We start from the raw sequence: 19,753 nt of genomic DNA, 5'->3' as shown, positions 1-19,753 counted from the left end.
CACAGGACTTACCAAATAATCATTTCATGACAAATTCTGAAATTCATAATTATGAGACCAGACAGGCCCTTGACCTTAACATCGCGACGACAAACACACTGCTAGCCAAAACACAATTAAAACCCAGGGACCTACCACTTGGAATTCACTGAACGAGCGACATTAAAAACTCTTGCTCCCTATCCTCCTTTAAAAAACGAATGAAAAATTATATCCTGGATCAATACCACTCTGAAACCGTCAATAACGAGTACGCATCAATCATGTAAATTTCCTTACCCCCCCCCCCTTGATGCTTTTTTTTCTGCACCCTCATTTTCATGGATGTTCTAGTTCATATCAAATTTTTGTCAAATATATTCATGTGGTATATGTATATGTACCTAATATGACATCCATTTACTGTTTTTCTTTTCTTTGCAAAATGTTATTTTCATATTTAATAAATTATTAAATTCTATGTTTTTCATTGTAATATTTTCATGTAACCTTGGGTGCCATCAGCCACACGCTCAGCGTTCTTGATGGCATCCACATCTCATATAATTTATAATGCATTTGATTATCTGTATTTAATAATAATTTGTATATATGTGAGAAGAAACCAAATAAACTTGAATTGAATTGAATTGAATTGTGTTCGAATTAGAAATAAAATCTTTCATGCACCTGTGCATGTAATTCAGAATCTCTACATGCACCATTGAAATGTTACATGCACATACTTTTGCACAAAGAAATTGGACAGAAGTTTCATACCAGTTGAATGAAAATTGGGGTCATTCGAGGTCAGAAGCAATCAGACAAAAGAACCAATGTAGGTGTGTCTACTCTCCTGTGTGTCAATTGGCTGAAAAATTTGTGTGTAAAGTTATTTTTTTATTGAGTAGTTACAGTGTGTCTTACTTCAGTAAGTAATTTTGTGCATGTACAGATGGAAAGTTACATACACAAACCAATATTTGCATGCATACGTGCATGTTATCATGTGCTAATTCGATTACTGTCTCAGGTACAGAAAATTACAAAACAAGATGAAAATGTTTACTTCATTTTGGTCCTATAATCTAGCCTGGTTTCGTAGGAAGCGTTGAGAAGTATACAACCAGAACCAGAAGAGTCAATTAATTTAATATTGCTAATGTAATTTCACTACTTTGGTCACAATGCAATACATTCCAATATGGCAGAATAAATCATAGTGTTAGGGAACAAACCAAAAGTTCGATCTTATAAACGAAAGTCAAGCTTAAAAAGTTTGATTACGTTTGGAAAAAACTAGTTGAAATATTGGTGAAAGTTTATCTTTTGTATTGGAATTTTCAACATTTCACACTTATGTTTCAGGGAGGGAGGGAGTCAGCCTTCTAACAAAAGCACTTTAGATTATCGGATATCATCATGCTTTTGGTTTGTTCTCTTGAATTCTGGACTCTCCTTGTTTAAACAGGAAGCCCCACTCAGCCAGTTCGCCACAGAAGAACTGACTTACACCTGTTACTTTGATGTCAGACAGAACATAATTTACATGGATACATTTTAACATTGACTTTTCCTAAGGAACTTGAACCAAAAGTGGGGCTTTCACTTTAAAGTGAAGTTCCCTTGAATTCTGGGACTCTCCTCAGTAAACTTTATAAATCTAATTATATGTACTTAAGTGTATGTAACTGGTATGAAAAGCCGATGATCAATTGAAAAATTTGACCTTTCATATTGAAGATATACATTTTTTCCCCAAAAGACCTAAAATTGTTTGGTGTTTTGGGGAAAAAAATCTATATCTTCAATATGATAGGTCAAAATTTTCATATGATGACAGCTTTTCATCCCAGCAGCTACATACACTGTAAGTACATAATTAGATTTTTACAATTTACTTTGAGGACTGTGAAATTTCAAAAATATCAATTTTTAATCATTTGCCATAAAATTTGTACTATATCACGAATTTCAAAAAATCAAAATTCTTTGATATCATCAGAACATTCCTCGTATTCAAAATGCAATTCTATATGTCTGATGTGCTCTCAGGTCCCACAAAAATACTGTGCAAAGGTGGGTGACCCACCCCTTAAACATATTCATGCAAATGATGGCATCTTGTAGGTAAAATTTAACCTGTTGGCAGAAGGAATCAAAAACTCCTATAAATATAGGGGCACTAAGAATAGCCCTGAAAAATATATATCACTCTGTGAGTTGTACCTACAGTTGATATAGCATGCTTATGTTTTATGGGGTCATTTCAGATAGAAGATTGTTATTGTTCTAGACCTTTCATATATAAGAAAGTGCAATTGATGATCAATTTCGATGCATGATTCCCCAAACACATATAAAAAGAGGGAGATTGTAAATTGTTTCAAAAACAAATTCTGACCCCATATGCACACCCTGCATACCATTGCTACATAATTTATAGAACATATTTTTGTGAATAGAAAGTTATTTCATGAATTTCAATCAATCCATAAAGCAGTTGTTTATAAATATTACATTACCCTGTAATATCCAAATATGTGACATTTAAAAACTTCAGGGCCAAATTTACAATGATCTAAAATTACATCATAATTTGTCATGAAACCCAACATCGGGTTACTTAATACAACGAAATTGGAGATTTTTAAAATGCATTTAAAGATTCATAAACAGGCCCCAATTCATTCACAAAAGGCAACTTTAAAAATACATTTCTGTACCCTTTGCACCTATACTATGATCAATTCTAAATAGGCGGGCCTTGTAACATTGAGGATTAATATCTTAACTTTTTATTTGGATAATTCTTTTGGTGACATCTCATCGGATGTATCAAGAATTGTGAATTCATGCCTTATCCTTATATGCGTTGTCTGCTTTTAAAGTGGGCCTACTTTTCAGCGTATTACTAAAAGCCTAACAATTCCCGCCTATTTAGTACTGATCAAAGTATAATCCTAACCCTAACCCATCATCTTTAGCCAAACTACATGATATGTTAAGTTGACAGATATCACTGTTTGTATCAATGGCTACCATCACATGTAACCAAGTAGTGTAATGATGACGAGCAGTAGCGTAGCCAGGGGGGCAGAGTGCCCCCTGACAAAAAAATGAAACAAAAAAGTGCCCCTCTGACAAAAAATGAAAGAATTTCAGCCCCATCATGGGCCATAATAGTGTAAAATACAAAATTTGTGCACGCTACGTGTGCACATTGTACAAATAAAGCCCTTTCAATCCTGATAATGGGCGAAAATAGTGTAAAATACCCAATTTTTCCGCGTTACACACGCACATCGTCCCAATAAAGCCTCTTTTGGAAGATCGAAGACATTTTGCTCATACAACAAATACTTGTCCATTGAGATGTTGATTTCTGCTGTACACTAAACTTGCCACCATATTGGATGCCTTGATAAGTCTTGCTGAGTCTTCTTTTATGTGGATATCCTGTGGATTACGATAAATATATGGAACACAATATTATAAAACTTGAATTACGCGGTTCGTAATTAAGGTGGCCCCCACAGGTGTTTGTAAATAAAAAATAATATGCAATATGCAAATAAGCTCATTAATATTCATAAATTTGTAAATAACATGACACAAAACTATACAGTACATCAGGCCACCATTTCCAATTCACAACCCAAATTTGAAGTTGATCAGCCTTTACGATTAAACTGCAGAGTGGATTAATGAAAATGCATGACAAAATAGGCAAATTAGCTTATTAACATTCATAAATATGCAAATAACATGACACAAAACTATACAGCACATCAGGCTACCATATTCAATCACCAAACCAAATTTGAAGTTGATCGTTATTGTGTTTCAGCTGCAGAGTGGATTAATGAAAATGTAGGCAAAATATGCAAATAAGCTCATTAATATTCAAAAATATGCAAATAACATGACACAAATCTATACAGCATATCAAACCACCATATCCAATCCACATACCAAGTTTGAAGTTCATCAGCCTTTGCAATTAAACTGCAGTGGGTTAATGAAAATGTACGCAAAATATGCAAATCAGATCAATAATATTCATAAATATGCAAATAACATGACACAAAACTATACAGCACATCAGGCTAACATATCCAATCACCAAACCAAATATGAAGTTGATCGGTTATTGCGTTTAAGCTGCAGACTGGATTAATGAAAATATAGGCAAAAATATGCAAATAAGCTCATTAATATTCATAAATATGCAAAAAACATGACACAAAACCATACAGCACATCAGGCTAACATATCCAATCACCAAACCAAATATGAAGTTGATCGGTTATTGTGTTTAAGCTGCAGAGTGGATTAATGAATTTGCTTCTGCCCGGACAGCCAAACAAAAAGCAAAGAAACAAACAAAGAAAGAAACAACCATCTGGATGATAACATAAGCCCCACACATGTGTGGGGGCCAAATATCAAAATCTATCATGAATAACATTTGAAATAAATATGAAGATGCCAACACAGTGGTTCAGCTGCTAAATTGGCCTACGGACTAGTAAGTAGCCTTTTATGAATAATATTTGGCTATTCACACAAAAATGTACATGTACTTTTAAGCCACTACTTGAAAATTCTCCACAAAATATACTCTTTTACAGCATGTATGGCGTGTGTTTTGTAGGCATCTGTTTTCACCCACAACAGTGGACTTATGTATAAATCTAAGCTCATAAAACATGGTCACCCAAACACAGTGGACATCCATGGTTACAAGAGAACTGTTCCAGAGGGTACTAGTATACCTTAAAATGAATTAAGCTTACAGGGCTCACATTCAAGCTATAATGTCCGGTCCACAGTGTGGCAATTAACTGTCAGATTTATGTACTGTATTTTTAAATAGTAAAATGTCATAATATTCATGTCCAATTGGTTGCCTGAGTAAAATCCAAGCATCCACGGTTGCAGGTGAATATGAGTCGTGTGAATATGTGGCGCAGCGGTACTGGCTTTGCTTTGAAATTGGTAGTTCAAGCCCTGGTGGTGCCATCGTGTTGTGCACTAATTGGGCAAGGCACTTTACCTTACATGCCTTTTTCTACCCAGAGGCGAAATGGGGACATGTTATGAATTTGTCCATTGAGCGCCACCCAAAGTTATGAGCATGCCTTGGTAATTGTATAGCAGCTGACATATTCTAACGACAGCGGAATAAATGTAAAGCGCTTTGATACATGTGAAAGGCGCTGTATAAATGCCAACATTTATTTCATTTATTTTTTATTAAATGAATTATGCAAATTTGGTAGAGAAACTAATCTAGCATAAGTTTTCAGTGTATAAAACTCACCTGGTCTGCAATAATAACAAAATAGACCTGTAATAGTTTTATATCAGTTGTGATTTGTTGAGCTAACCTCTGCACCTGATGCCATGTTTTGTTGAGTTCCACTCCACTCACTATACATGTAATAACACCTCCATAACTGGAATGCTGCTGTAGGAGGTCTATGGCTTGGTAACAGCTAGTTGAGATGATGTCTATAGTCGGTGTGACCTTAAAATAATAAATAGAATAAAGAGTTTGAATATTAATACGTTTTGTTCAGGCCTACCCCAGTCTTATCTTCCTTACCAAAGAAAATCCCGCTTTTTAAGTGTAATGATAGCCCTAACCCTTGTGAATCCGACAAACCAACCATCTGGTATGCCTCCCTGGGACAGGGGAAGACAACATATAGGGTACCTCCACCCAAGCCAACCTTTGCAGATAGGGTTGGATCAATAGACAAAAAACAACAAGCAAAGTCCCTGTGCATTGTATAGTGAGAATTCATGCATATTCATGAGGGCCAATTGTTCGATCGTGCATGTCTAACAAATCACGTCAGCATTGCGTACCTTTGCGTTATTTGATTCTTCATGTTTATGTGAATATACGGAATATGCGTAGCAGTTTCGTCTCTCAAACTTCATGGAACGATTGGCCCCTCATGAACAGGTGATATGTATCTCTTTAGTTAGGGCAAGACAAACCTGAAGTTTAACACAATGGGAAAGGCTGGTATGGGGCCACTGGTCATGACATATGACATAACTAACAACCAGCAACCTTGCCCCGGGAAAATCACTTTTGAGACCCTGAGCATGGCTGTACATATGCGTGTGCCTTACATTTGTACCCTGTGTCTAGGCCAGGGGTGTCTATTCTTCCAGAAAATTGAAATTATTCCCTCACCCTACCGCGCTGTGTCACATCCGTCCCCAGATTCTTCCCCAACTGAGATCCAAAAAAATGGACCCAAAAGGGAAAATTTTAGGCTGGTTGCTATCTACATGTACTTTTTCTTGTTCCCTTCCTTCCCTGACTGAATATAGGTGTGTTGTCAGACCCAGAAACTTCTTACAACTGTTAGGCTAAGTTGTGAGTTGTTCTATTCTGTCTTCCCTAAAAAAACATCAAATTCTTTCCTAGATGGTATACAGTCTGGACAATGAACCATTGCATCTTATAGGACTAATGGTTCAAAGGAAAGACAGGCTGGCAAAAAGCAGAGTTTGGAGATTGCCACAGAACTATTGCATCTAGGCCTAGGGAAGGATAATCAAGGATTTGGATCTGAAACTGAGGTTTAAAAGGGAAGATAAACTTGGACAATAGAGCTGTTAAAGCCTTAATGTACGATTTTTTTTAAGTTTTAGATTTTTCTTTTTTTCTTCTAAAATGATAATATGCAATCATTATGAAAGTTCCCAATACATTTGGACGCGAAAAACAATGGGAATTTGCAAAGAAACAATATCATAAACTTCATCACTGCTCAAAACATCTCGCACTATTTGGATTAGGATAGCGAGTGCGGCCTCAGAGTTAGTCTCCTCTGGCGGCCAGTTTGGTTACGCTCCTTCACATGTGGAGCGGCGTAACCAAGCTAATTTTGTCTGAGACTACGGTTTTGCGATGTGGCCGACATAAAGTCATAATCTAAAATTATGACTTTATGTCGGACCAACAGAAAATCGTCCCGTTTTACTACAAAAAGGACGAATTTGACAATTTGCACATAGATTTAAGTTAGAACATGTGTAAATATTACAAATATGCCAAAAAATCGGTTTTGAAAAAAATAAAGGTAAATTCTGAAATAAAGATCGTACATTATGACTTTAACTAATTGATGGTTCTGTCTTCCCTTAGAATCCCAAATGCTTCCCTAGATAGGCATACGAGGGGGTATCAAAAAGTTTTAGAAATCGCCCAGAAGTGAAAGAGCTATATCAATGAAATTTTGTCAGTGCAATCACTGGTCCTTATGTACATTATGGTCCAAAAATGGTCTCATTTGTATGTTTACTTTTTTTACAGGTGGCACTAGATGCCAATAACCTGCTGCCACAGTTACTGCGCATAAACTGCAAGATTGAGAAAATTGAGGCATAAGATCCTGCTTTTGAAGGGTTGCAGTGCCTAGAAAATTGATGATGAAATAAAAGTTATATTCGGTGGTGATTGTGATATGTCACTGTCGCTTTTTGGAAAAGGAATTTTTATTTCATCACAGATTTTCTGGGCACTGTAACCCTAAATGGAACTTAATCATGCTGCATGCCTCAATTTTCTCCATTTTGCTGGTTATCTTGATTACATAAACAGGTAGTGACATCTAGCTCCTGTAAAAAAAGTAAACATACTTATGAGACCATTTTTGCACCATAGTGTACATAAGGACCAGTGATTGCACTGACCAAATTTCATTGATATAGCTCTTCACTTCTGGGCGATTTCTAAAACTTTTTGATATCTCACTCGTATATCCAAACTAAAAAGAAAATAGATTTTGCTTGAAATATGCGAAGCAGAGCTCCCTTAATCTTTGTGTGCATTATTACCTATAGTATGACCACTAGTCACTATTGCCCAGGCAGGAAGAATTACTGACGCAACTTTTCCCTGTTTTATGCTAAAGTCCAAGGTTTCCCTCAAAATATTTATTTTTGGGATGGGAATGGGTAAAAGCCAAGGGACCACTACATGTATCATGCTAATGCTATGATACCCATTGTACTTCTTCCCTAAATGACACTTGATGAATTCACCTACTCTGTAGAGTAGTCACTGCCAGCCAGTGACAAGTGACCATCTATTTCATTCCCAAAATAGTCATAAAACATAATAATACATGTTCCAGTTATACATTTCCCCCCAAATTAGTTAATTTTATTTTGAATCTTCCTTGAATCCTGTTGACTTTCTTCTATTTTTCCCTTTCTTTATCAAAATGCAAAATTCTTCCCCAAATGGGGTAAAATCATTCCCTCCCCTTTGGGGGTGATTAACGGAAGAATAGACGCCCCTGGTCTAGGCATAGTGGAGGTGCCACACAGCATATCCTCTCCCATATCCAACAAACCCTAACAAACAGGGTACCCCCTCTTAAGTTTACCACTCCAAATCACCCCTCCCATATTATGGCAACTTATATGTGTGCAAAAGCAGATTAAACAGCAGCAGATTGCAGAGATTGAACTCATGTCACCAAAATATGAAAAACATAACCAAAGTAATACTGCACTGTATTTTGTTGAAATTCTATCCCAGCCCACTCATTTCAAATGGGATTACATCCACTGGCTAATAATAATGTAAATGCTACAAGAATGCTATGGCTGATGTGACAATGCATGTAGCTACATTGCTCATGAACGTCTTACCTTATGGAGTATGATACAATTTACCTCTTCTGATAGCTTGGTAATCTCTGCTGTTGTTGTACCAACCTAAAAAATAAAAGAAGATGAATGATTATATTATTAGTATATTATTTGTGCTCCTTGACGCCTGTATGTGGGTTTCTGACAAAATTAACCTCATAATTGGCCATTTTAACCCCAAAAATGCAACTTTTTGTAAGCTTCACACAAATTTATTCCACTTTTACGCCATATTTCATCAGTTTAGCTTCAATATGGCAAAAATGTTTGTGCGCTTTGCGTGCATTTGTACCATAAACTTATTCTGTTGCCAAAAGGTACTGGATATAATTCAAGAAATCTACGCCACTGGCAAACATAATCTAAATTTACAGCCTGGGCACCAGTCATTTTCATGTAGCAGTGACAAACAACAGAGAGTCCATAATGCATAAGACAATTAATTATATCAACAATGTGACCTGAATGCCCAAAATATTTACTTCAATAATTTGTGAAATGGTAGAAAATGGAAAAGCCATATGAAGTGTAGACTGTCCCACAGTCTCGGTTCCATCTCTGGGTAAATAATTATTATTTTATTTATTATTAATTAGAGCTAAAACCACCTTCTCCTTCACTCCAAAGATTAAAACCAACACACCACTAAGCCCTAACTAATGGCAACAAAGTTATAGTGCTCCTGGAGCACTGTGCGTCGATTTAAAACTCAATTAATCTACAAACCAACTTTTTAATAATAGCTCTCCTAATCCGAGACTGTTCCGCTTTGATAGTAAACTGACTTCCAAATAATTATCAAGCTATGTAACGTGACTGTGGCGTCAATTATGATAGCCCGCCCATTGTTAATTCTAATATGGTAGGCACATAACATGCATGACCCAGTTCTATTGTCATTTTTGGCCTGCGTTGGTTATGATCAACAGACTATCAATGAAAACTCATTTCAAATATCGCCTTGCTTGCTGAGCTCTACATTGATTGGTCAGACTGAGTAGCCGCTTACACAAGTCTTACACAAACGGAAAGACAGTGAGACCACGGACGTGATATATATAGAAAACTCGTCTGACCCAGGATGTAAAAGTGAATTCCCACGAAATGCTGGGAACTGGAAGTCAATTTGCCTACAGATTGGAAGGGTCCATGGGTTTATTTAATCTTATATAATCTACATTACCAGTCGTTCTCCATGGACCCGAGGGAGGGTCTATATGAAGTGCAAAATTGAAATTAATACCATGATTGCACATACACATCCAATTTCTCACTGGATGTACTCTGGAGCTACTCCGGATTACCCCCAGGGCTACTCTGTAGCGGTGTACCGTAACGCGAGTCAAAAATCTGTGGACTACTCCTATCCGGTTTTCCACGGTGTACCTCCCGTAGAGACATTCTATAGCGGAGTACCTCTAGAGGTACTCCGTAAAAAAATGTGTGATGATCTGTTGCCAGATTTAATGCTATTTTCTCAATTTAGCTTTATTGTATGCTTTTATTTGGATATATTAGGGATTTTTGTTCTTTCTTTCTTTCTTTTATTATTATTTTTCAAATATATGTTAATAGTATAATAAATTAATAATAGGAAATAGTAAACAAGTAAACAGGCCTACAAAATACATAAACAAGTTTAGAAATAAGCGAGTAAAATTAATGAAGTAAATAACTGACTAAATAAATTTATAAATGAATAAACAAGTAAATAAAATAATATGTAGCCCTAATTAAATTAACAAGTAAAAACTACACAAATAAGAAAGTAAATACGTAAACATGTAGGCCTAGGCCTAAATAAAACAAAATGAATAGTACTCGTAGGCCTAGGCCTATAAAATAATCAATAATAGAATGCTAATAATTATCATGAACTTGGTTGTTATTTAGCTTTTTAATTTGATTACCTGTTTGCTTACATGTTTTTTCATTTGTTTGAGTAGGCCTGCATTTGTATGTTTTTAAGCATTTTTCTTTGCATATTATACTTGAATGATTGGTCATTTTATAGCTAATAGTTATTTAAGGACCCCACTTTTATTCATTTATTTTTTACGCTTTTATTAAATTTATTATTAGTTTTATATTTATTATTTATTTACGTGAATTATATTTTACTTATTTACTTTTTAATTGTTTAGTAACTTATTTAAATATTTACTTTTTAATAAATAAGTGACCAATCATTCAAGTATAATAAGCAAAGAAAAAATGTTTAAAAAACAAACAAAATACGGCCTACTCAAACAAACAAAAAAACACATATCAAACACGTAAGTCAAAGTAAAAGATGAATAACAACCAAGTAAAAAAATATGAAAACTGTGAATAACATCAATGAAAGACTAGTAGGCCTAACGAATCAAAACCAAACTGTATTGCAAGAAGGTGTATTATAGGCCTAGGCCCACGCCTTAAAAGTAATGCGGTGCAAAATGTTAGGAAAACAGCGTAAGAACAAGAAATTGAAGAAGTATAAATTATGAGTAAATTTTAACTGTAATAATAAACCTGGGTACGGTAAATAAACAAACAACATGGGAAAGTGGAACCGCGAACCGCAGTATGCACACAGGAAAACAACGTCACACAAGCATCTCAAAAAACATAACAAGAAACACAAAATTAAATAATGATTGAAAATGATTTTAAAAACAAATTGAGAAGAAGTCGTACTGGTACTGTCGTAAACAAAAGAACAAGTTTCTACAAACGAAACAACCACAAAAGAGAAACAAAATGTCTCCGTGACATCGGCAAGTGATTCTCGCTCCGTCATGGCGCCCTATGCAAACGTGCAAACATGGTCAATCAATTAATCAAAACAACAAACGCGTTCGCTTTGCTAAAAATAGCTAGGTACGCAGCGCACTAGCACGCGACCGATTCTGCGTTCGGCGAGTTGTTTACCGCTGCCGGTCAATGACCCGTTTAGCTGCGGTTGTACACGGAGCTGACTTCGGTGTTACCCCAGGGTTGGCTCGTGGATGACAGCTATCAGATGTACTTCAGAGTAGCTTCTTAAGAGTACCTTTGGAGTAGCTCCGATATGGCGTATCCAGAAGTTGGCACTAGTGTAGCACCGGAGTTGGCTTCTATACAGACAATGGATGGAGTAACAGCGAAGTAGCTCTGATATGGTGTATCCACGATGGAGTTTGCTAAGGTGTAGCTTCTTCGAAGTAGCTTCAGAGTAGCTCTATTAAGGTGTAGCTTCAGGGCTACACCAGGTGTAGCCGCGAAGGTAATCTGCCGCGGTGGTAAACCGTGAATGAGAATCTGGATGTGTAGTATTATATCCATTTAACATGGTATAATATTGTTGCAAAAAAAGCTCATGTCAAGTGCACCCCCAGCTTTATACCTGTAAATTCTTTTCCTTCAGAGCCACTTGTAAATGTTTGGTCAAAGCTGTGCTGTCATCCATAATAAGTCCCACTAGTGAAAAATTTTCTGCAGAAACAAACAATAGAAAGAAATCATATTTAATGTTGTACTTCAGCTCAAGGGCCACATGTGCATTTGCATCCCCATACAAACACAGGAACTTGGTTTGACATGATTCTACAAAATAAAATAATGTGTTTAGTATTCACTGGTTCTGGAAATCACACCTTGTTCTGTTGAAGGTTCTTTTTAGTCATATCATTTGCCCTTCAAATTAAAGGTAGAATTAAAAGTTGTAACTAAACATCAACTGTTATTTTTCTTAAAATGAACTTGTGTTGGTGTCTGCCGAATGTTCGGGTAACCCATACACCCAGGAGCTGATCCTGGCAGTAATGGTGTGTATTGGAGATCTGTCTTGCATTACGTCGTATGTTGCATATCCACCCCACCCCTCAATCAGAACCCTTACTTCCTGCCTATCCCACCCCAATAACTTGGCACTTTATACCAGTGTATTTGGCAAACATACCAATTTGCCTCCTGTAATATGGTGTTTCCCCCCTTGCTGCCCTTTGATTGCGAAAGGCTGCTTACAAATAAACATAAATAAATAAACATAATAAATAATTAAAGTGTTATTTTACAAGGCTGCTTACAGTTACACCACTGCAACTGCCTCTAGACTTTGCCTTATACATAAAGGTAAGTAATTCATATGGGACACCAAAACAATGATGAATTCATAATGAGTGGATACTGACCTGTAGCTATACTCTCAGCAGCAAAGAAATCCTTCCTGTATGTTACCTGCAAATTAGCAAACAATGAGATATTATTTTATCAAACAGTTTCTCATAATTTTCTTTATTATCTATCTACTTGCACTTATAGTTTGGTTGCTGTAAAGAAATGAGGCACATGCATAACCGCAGTCAGTCTGCAATACTATGTTATTTGCGCTTCAATCACATCTAACAGTTTCCATGCTTGTCATTCAGATAGCTATAAGCTTATAACATCACTTCACAACAAGAAAAATTAATACAAAGCTTATCCACACTTAATCAGGAGTCAAGGAAAACCTTCTCAAGAAAGTTCAAAGATGTTTCTCGCAATCATTCCACTCTCATTGGCAAAGAAGCTGGAAAGACAATTAATCATGCAATTTGAAGGGTAGTGCTACAGCAATTCACCATACATTTTCTTAATATGTGATGCAATCAGGGAAACTGGAAACGGCTTCCACCCATTGTACCATGCGAGTTGCTGGTTTACAACACAGCGCGTGGCTTGTCTTGTACATTGCGAAATGAGCCTACATGTTTGCCTATAATCACAGACTCTAGAAATGCCAACATAAATCTTCAAAGAACATCATCTTAAGAATTATTTCAGTATCGAAATCAGTAGGAATACCAAGCGTACGGGGTACACATTCCAGAAAAAATATAATTTTGTTTGTTCTAGCATTCTGTATCTCCACAAAATTATCACATTTTGTCTTCAAAATCCTATGTAAATGATTTTCCATGCTACACAGAAATTGTGTTCGACAAAGGATAGACATTTTACACAATTTTACATAACTTAGAAAGATATTGGAATATTTTGATGGGTTTTTTTATATTTAGTAGGGCAACATGAGTAAATAATAAAATTCAAACATAGCGTCCTCGGCGCAACTCGCATACAATCGAAGGTCGAAAAGATAATCTGATAACAACAGCTTGACAATAGCTATCAATAATCTGTTTCCAGTCCCTTTATACACGGTCCCTGATGCAATTAAGCAAAGGAAGTTCTTTGTTAAGCACTAAAATATACTGGAGATTCTAATGAAAATGGGTTTATGGTTACTTTGATATAATTATTTTAAGTGCTAGAGAGCAATGCAGTACATAAGAAATTAAACACATTGTTTATCACCAAATCAATTTTAGAAACAAAACACTTGAATTTCCAGATTAAAATAAATTTACTTCTCAATAAGAATTATGTTCAGTTACCTTCCAGACTTCATCAGGAGCTTCCAATAACTTGGCTTTTGTCCTTGTATACTCCAAGGCTAGATGTAAACATTCTGTACCATAATCTAAGTCATATTCTGTTATCTGAAAGAGATACAGATACAAATTATAAATTTGGATTACAGATTTTGTAATTAAATTCTGTACAAGTTTGTCAAACCACTGCATTTCATCAAAAACAAGCCAGGAAAACACAGTTTACATTATAGACTCTACAAATTATACAAATACAATTTCAAAAACAAAAACAGGTTTTCAAATGAGAAACCATATATCGCCACTTTTTCAAAATTTTTAAGTAAAAATATTGAAGAAGAAAATGCTTGTTTTCAGAGAATAAATAAATTGAATATCTTTTGTATGAAATGGGAAGGTTTTGTGTAAGAAAATAATGTAACAACAAAGTAATTATATATAAATCTAACATATTATTGTCTTTCTCGAGTGCCCACGAACAAAGTATTTAAACAAATTTAAAAATATGCATAATATTGTACTAGTCATATATTATAATGTAACAGATGCTTTTGTATTTGTGTTGTGTATGTTGCTTTTATTCTTTCTATCTTTTATTTTCTCTTTTCTTAAGTTTTTTGTCTTTTGTCAAAATGAATAATAATATTTTTAAAAAAAAACCTTGCTTCCTCTTCTTTCCTAAAGTTGCTACCTTTGGCAGCGCTAGAAGCTGGTCTAAAATATTTTGGTAAGAAACAGTTCCCCTCATCTCTATTCATGGTATTTTCCTCTCGTTGTCTGTTCCAAATTGCCTCTCTGATCTGTCTTTTGTTCCTGTTGGTCTCCCTTGATCTGATATCAGCATCCTACCAGTAATATGACACAGTAGTTTTGCACATTATGGTCTGTATTAGCCTATTTATTGACTTCTGCAAGCACTTGTTTTCTCTGTGACCTGGTATGGATTTTATGTGATGCTTTCTCCACTTCTCCTTGATGTTATTTTCTCATTGATGATATTTCTTACCGAATACTTTCGACCAGCTTCTAGCCCTGCCTATGGCAGCAACTTCAAGAAAGAAGCAGCAAGGTTGCCAGTCTGATGAAGTGCTGCATATAATAGCAGCATGAAACTGTAACAATTAGGTATGTCACCAAAGAAACGGATTTTATAGTTTCAATTCCCATCAAATAGTTTTACTTTAAACTAATTAATACAGATACAACTTGAACTCCCATAATGACACAGTTAATTATGTTAATCCACCAGACTGAAAGAACTCTGACTCCATCATCTTTGCATGCCATGGAGAGCAAAATATTTTTTTAATCCCAGTGCTTGCTTGCTTACGATTTTAATAGTAATCAAAATATGGCCAATTTCTGACATTATTATGTTTTGATGAATCCAAGTGTGTGAAAATATTGGATCCAACACATAATAACGATAAAATTGGATGATTTACGCCCAATATTTATTGGTCTTGCTATGAGGTTTAAAATATTGGACTCGACTACGTCTCATCCAATATTTTAAAACTCATACCTCGACCAAAAAATATGGGCTCAATCGATCCAATTTTATATCAGCATTACACATCCATGGACGATATAAATTCAAAATTAACTTTAATTTAATATTCTACAAAATAACAACAGCTTCTAACATTCTGGGGTTTCGAGCCCAAATTCTCTTTGTGTCAACCTATCCGTATTTCAGTCAGATCATTTTGATCATTTTGATTATAGGTATGCTGTGAATGTTCTGTACCTGCTCAATGATCATCATTCATCACAAGTGTCCCAATTCTTTTCTTGACATACCTTTTCATATGCAGTTTTGATGATACTATGTCTGAATGCCTGTGGTGTGTGACTCTCCCTGTACTTTGATCTTACTAATGAGTGATCCAATATGCCATTCTCATCACTAGCAATGACAGTTGACACAAGTGGCCTGATGGCTCCAGATGCCTGCAAATATAAAACAGTACCATCCATTTTAAGTCACAGTCAAGGAATGGAAAACAAATCAATCCTTCAATGGGGTACAGGGGGAGGGTACAGAAAATTTCAAGAGGGTTGGAAATTTGCCGGAAATTTGCAAAAGCATTTGGAAATGGAAGAAGCAAAAGTTTGAGGGGGGTTTTTGAGGGGGGAGTTCTATTACGATTTTATATTTCTGAATGAATTAAAACAGGCAGTGCAATTCAAAAGGACAAAGTGTGAAATCACAAAAACTACAAAAAATTACCCCGTGCTCTTTTGCTGCTACTGCAATCTGCTTCAGAGTATCCTCATCCACAAATGGCCTCACTGCATCATGTACGATGACAACCTGATTACTACTGTCTCCTGAGATATTGCTCTCTGTATCAAATTTTCTGTTCAATTCTTCAATACAATTTCTGATTGATCGATGCCTGGTAGTACCACCTAAGATGAGTCTTATCTTTGTCAGTTTGCATTGTGTTATTAGTGTTTCCATGTAATCTTTCCAGTCCTCTGAGATGGCTACATAGATCTCTTCCATCCATGGTAATCTGTAAAACAAATTGGAAATATGACAAAATATTTATATCACCATAGATCCAACAATTTACATTTCATATTCTCATTCACCATCAACAGTTTGTCGTTTCATTTGTGTTCAGGCTAATTATGTTTACCTTTGTTTTACACAACATTAACAGCCAATAAAAGGTGATCAAAAGTGATTAGAATGTTACAAAACACAGATCGTGTTGAGCTTACATGCTTTGTAAAGATGCTCTGGGGGAAAATTATGAGATAATTTATCATGATACTTGCAGAATTGTTCGAGAAGTCTAGCCAAGAATTTGCTCACTGATAGCTTCACATTCTAAGCTAGAGACCATTGCATTCAAAATGTAGTAGGATTCTCTGAAGCATGACATCATGTAAAGCAATGGAAGTTCAGAAGTAAACACAGCCGATCACAACAGGCGATCACATCCAAAATGTTGCTAAAATTACACCTCAGCAAAATTTAAGACTGTCCAAAATAGGCAAATCTTGCTCAAAAGATTACAGTTGACTCACATGCTCATCGAAATAACTTTTATCCAAATTTCAACATTAACAGACAAATAACCTCCGTTGCAAAAAACTGCACCGCTGTCCGACCGAAAACGATACTATAGCAACGCACTCTAGAATCAAATGTGTGCAAATTAGAAGCTAGAGTTCTTGAGTAATTGCAGAATTCTGTGCAGTAAAATACTAAAACGTTACAGCAATGACAACAAAAATCTATTTTTTTCCGGCATGTCATTTGTCTCTTCCACCGCCAGTTTCATTTTGGCTCACTCCATCGACACAAAATGTTTGTGTTGAGAGCGAGCCAAATCAAACTGGTGGCTGAGGTGGCGGGGGGAGCAGATTTTCCAAATACAGACCTTTCAAGAGAAATCTTTGATCTGGCAAAAGGTAGGCCTATATCTAGGTATGAGAGGCAAACCTTAGTTAACACAAAATTTTGCTAGTCAGCCAAATTCGCCTAGACCGGGGCACTTTAAACACAATACATATTTACATAGAAATTTAAAAGAACAGATTGGACAGCCTGGTCAAGGAAACCTACATAAATATGTTGTCTATACTTCACTTGACCCAAATATATGATTTTTTATGGCTATGAGACACGCGCACATGGAATTTTAGAGGATTTTGATAGCAGTTCCACATAGAAAAGCTGCTATCATCATGAGACTAAGATCTAGAAACACCACCGAAATGCTGTTTTGTTAGCTGAATCTTTTTGATGAAAGTCAATCTTTGACAAGATGTAACTTTGCTACGGAAAGTGCTATGACAAAAAGGTTTTTAGTTTTGGTTTTCTTTACTCAAGGGCTTTAATTTAGTATATAAAATGATGCAGTTTGATGGCAAATTTGAATTCACCTAGCATACCTACTATATCCACTCTGCAATTGTATTTGGCACTTGCATCAATCTGAGCAAGATACTGCCATTCTTCTCTGAAACAGAGTGCAGGGAGAAGCGGCTACAGGTAACCTATTATTGTTGTTACACAGACTCACAGTAAGTATAAGCAGTATAATCTGTTGACTGCTATCCTGTCAATCGACATCTAAATTGGGGGTTAGGGTTAGGATTAGGGTAAGCAAGGGTTATGGTTAGGGTTAGGTTGACAAGAAAATACCGAGGTTACCTGGCGTCCCGTAGCCGCTCGTGTGTAGGGAGCTTAGTGGGGATTTTACGTTGTCACTATTACATTCGCATGGACGGACATTTTTTTGCGGGCTCGCTAGGATTCTAGCGAGTAGATTTCTTGCAATATTTGGCTTATTTACCATCCAATTAATATCCTTCAATGTACCTGTATATCGTTAGCATATCAAGCGCGGTCAAAAAAAGTTTTTTGAGGTTTCTGATCGTCACGATGAAACATTTTTAAAAAAACACGACTTTCTCAGTTCTCCCAGCCATTTTGTTTACTCGTTGTTATCGATGTCACCAATTAGTCTCAACCTCACTTGTGCAACGTGGCTGTATCGCGAACACGACTTGACGACAGAAACCGGCTGTAAATGAGGTGGGTCATCTCGTGACTTGCATTGTTTCACCACCGATCACACTCGTCGGACGTAGGGGGGTTGACGGCTTGGAAATTATCTTTTAAGTATCAGAAATTCCAAGTTTAATTTACTTGGATACATTGAATAAGATAACTATGATTTGAAGATCAGATATGTGAGTACCAATTTCATATAAATTGACTGAATTGCAAAAAAAATTGTTGAAATGTTTGAGCTGCGCAAAACGTTTAAGTGTGTAAATCCCATTGACACACAAAATGGCATACGCCAGTCTCAGTGTACGAACGGCGTACACGAGACTGGCAAGCGAGTCTAAGGGAGCTCGGGAGCGAGTCTACTACTACTTTCAAGTATGGGTCAAAGACTGCCGAATTCAACAACCTTTCATTTTCATTTCGTCACTAACCTGTCAAATCGTTCCAATGTGTATGCAATTAGCGGACGACCAGCAACTAAGCAGAATTGTTTTGGTAAAGGTAATGATGTTCTTAATCCACTGCCAGCAGCAGGAATAATGCCAAATGCCCTAAAATCCATTTTCTACTAAAGAAAAACTTCACAGTTTCACTCGCTGTTCTCCTTTGTTTGTACCGGCAAATGAGGTCAAAAGGTCACAAGTAGTGTTTCTATGATGTTTTGTTCCTAAAATCATATAGTATAAAAGAGATTAGCACAGATTTTGCAAGCTGTCGGGTATTTGTGATTGTTGTATAACTATAAAATTACCTATTACGGTCTGTAATATCATTAGAAGTATAAATGAAGGGAATTCAAATTATTTGACTGACTAGTTTTAGGGAAATGTGTTATGCGGTCTTGAAACGTTTGCAGTGGGTGCCAAATGGTGTATGCTGATATTTAATTGATTGGCGTAGTTGCGATCTGTGTGATGGAAAGGAAAAATATTTTAATAGGAAGTGAAGAATCATCTGAACAGGAAAAAAGATTATTATTATTATTATTATTATTATTATTATTATTATTATTATTATTATTATTATTATTATTATTATTATTATTATTATTAGCTATTATTATCTGTTGTTGTTGTTGTTGTTGTTGTTGTTGCTATTATTATTATTATTATTATGCCCCCTATTATTATAAAATCGCCTGAAAAAATATGAG

At 35.8% G+C, this 19,753-nt stretch overlaps 2 protein-coding genes across 2 annotated transcripts; both read right to left on the bottom strand.

The window, feature by feature from the left end:
• Positions 1-2,124: 2,124 nt before the first annotated feature.
• Positions 2,125-12,870, bottom strand: LOC140155472 (uncharacterized). The gene is made up of 5 exons (XM_072178337.1): positions 12,822-12,870; positions 12,035-12,123; positions 8,668-8,733; positions 5,306-5,512; positions 2,125-3,438 (listed from the first exon to the last, which is right to left on the bottom strand). The coding sequence occupies exons 2-5, from the start codon at positions 12,095-12,097 to the stop codon at positions 3,328-3,330; spliced, it is 447 nt and encodes a 148-aa protein (XP_072034438.1). The 5' UTR covers positions 12,098-12,123; positions 12,822-12,870; the 3' UTR covers positions 2,125-3,327.
• A 1,172-nt stretch (positions 12,871-14,042) lies between these two features.
• LOC140163800 (D-ribitol-5-phosphate cytidylyltransferase-like) lies at positions 14,043-19,251 on the bottom strand. The gene is made up of 4 exons (XM_072187118.1): positions 19,032-19,251; positions 16,297-16,585; positions 15,867-16,016; positions 14,043-14,171 (listed from the first exon to the last, which is right to left on the bottom strand). Exons 1-4 carry the CDS (start codon positions 19,160-19,162, stop codon positions 14,043-14,045), a joined length of 699 nt encoding a protein of 232 aa, XP_072043219.1. The 5' UTR covers positions 19,163-19,251.
• Positions 19,252-19,753: the final 502 nt, after the last annotated feature.

This window comes from Amphiura filiformis, chromosome 1, assembly GCF_039555335.1.
Source record: "Amphiura filiformis chromosome 1, Afil_fr2py, whole genome shotgun sequence".
NCBI classification, from domain to species: Eukaryota; Metazoa; Echinodermata; class Ophiuroidea; order Amphilepidida; family Amphiuridae; genus Amphiura; species Amphiura filiformis.
This window is presented reverse-complemented; position numbering and strand designations above follow the sequence as displayed.

Bases quoted from the DNA above. Each gene is read 5' to 3' on its own strand.
- LOC140155472 (XM_072178337.1), bottom strand. From the start codon at position 12,097: ATGGATGACAGCACAGCTTTGACCAAACATTTACAAGTGGCTCTGAAG. The intron at 8,734-12,034 runs GTATAAAGCTGG...TTTATTTTTTAG, and splicing joins TGAAGGAAAAGAATTTACAG to GTTGGTACAACAACAGCAGA. The intron at 3,439-5,305 runs GTGAGTTTTATA...CGTAATCCACAG, and splicing joins TTGTTATTATTGCAGACCAG to GATATCCACATAAAAGAAGA.
- LOC140163800 (XM_072187118.1), bottom strand. From the start codon at position 19,162: ATGGATTTTAGGGCATTTGGCATTATTCCTGCTGCTGGCAGTGGATTA. The intron at 16,586-19,031 runs GTTAGTGACGAA...TTTGTTTTACAG, and splicing joins ACATTGGAACGATTTGACAG to ATTACCATGGATGGAAGAGA. The intron at 16,017-16,296 runs GTAATTTTTTGT...TTATATTTGCAG, and splicing joins TAGCAGCAAAAGAGCACGGG to GCATCTGGAGCCATCAGGCC.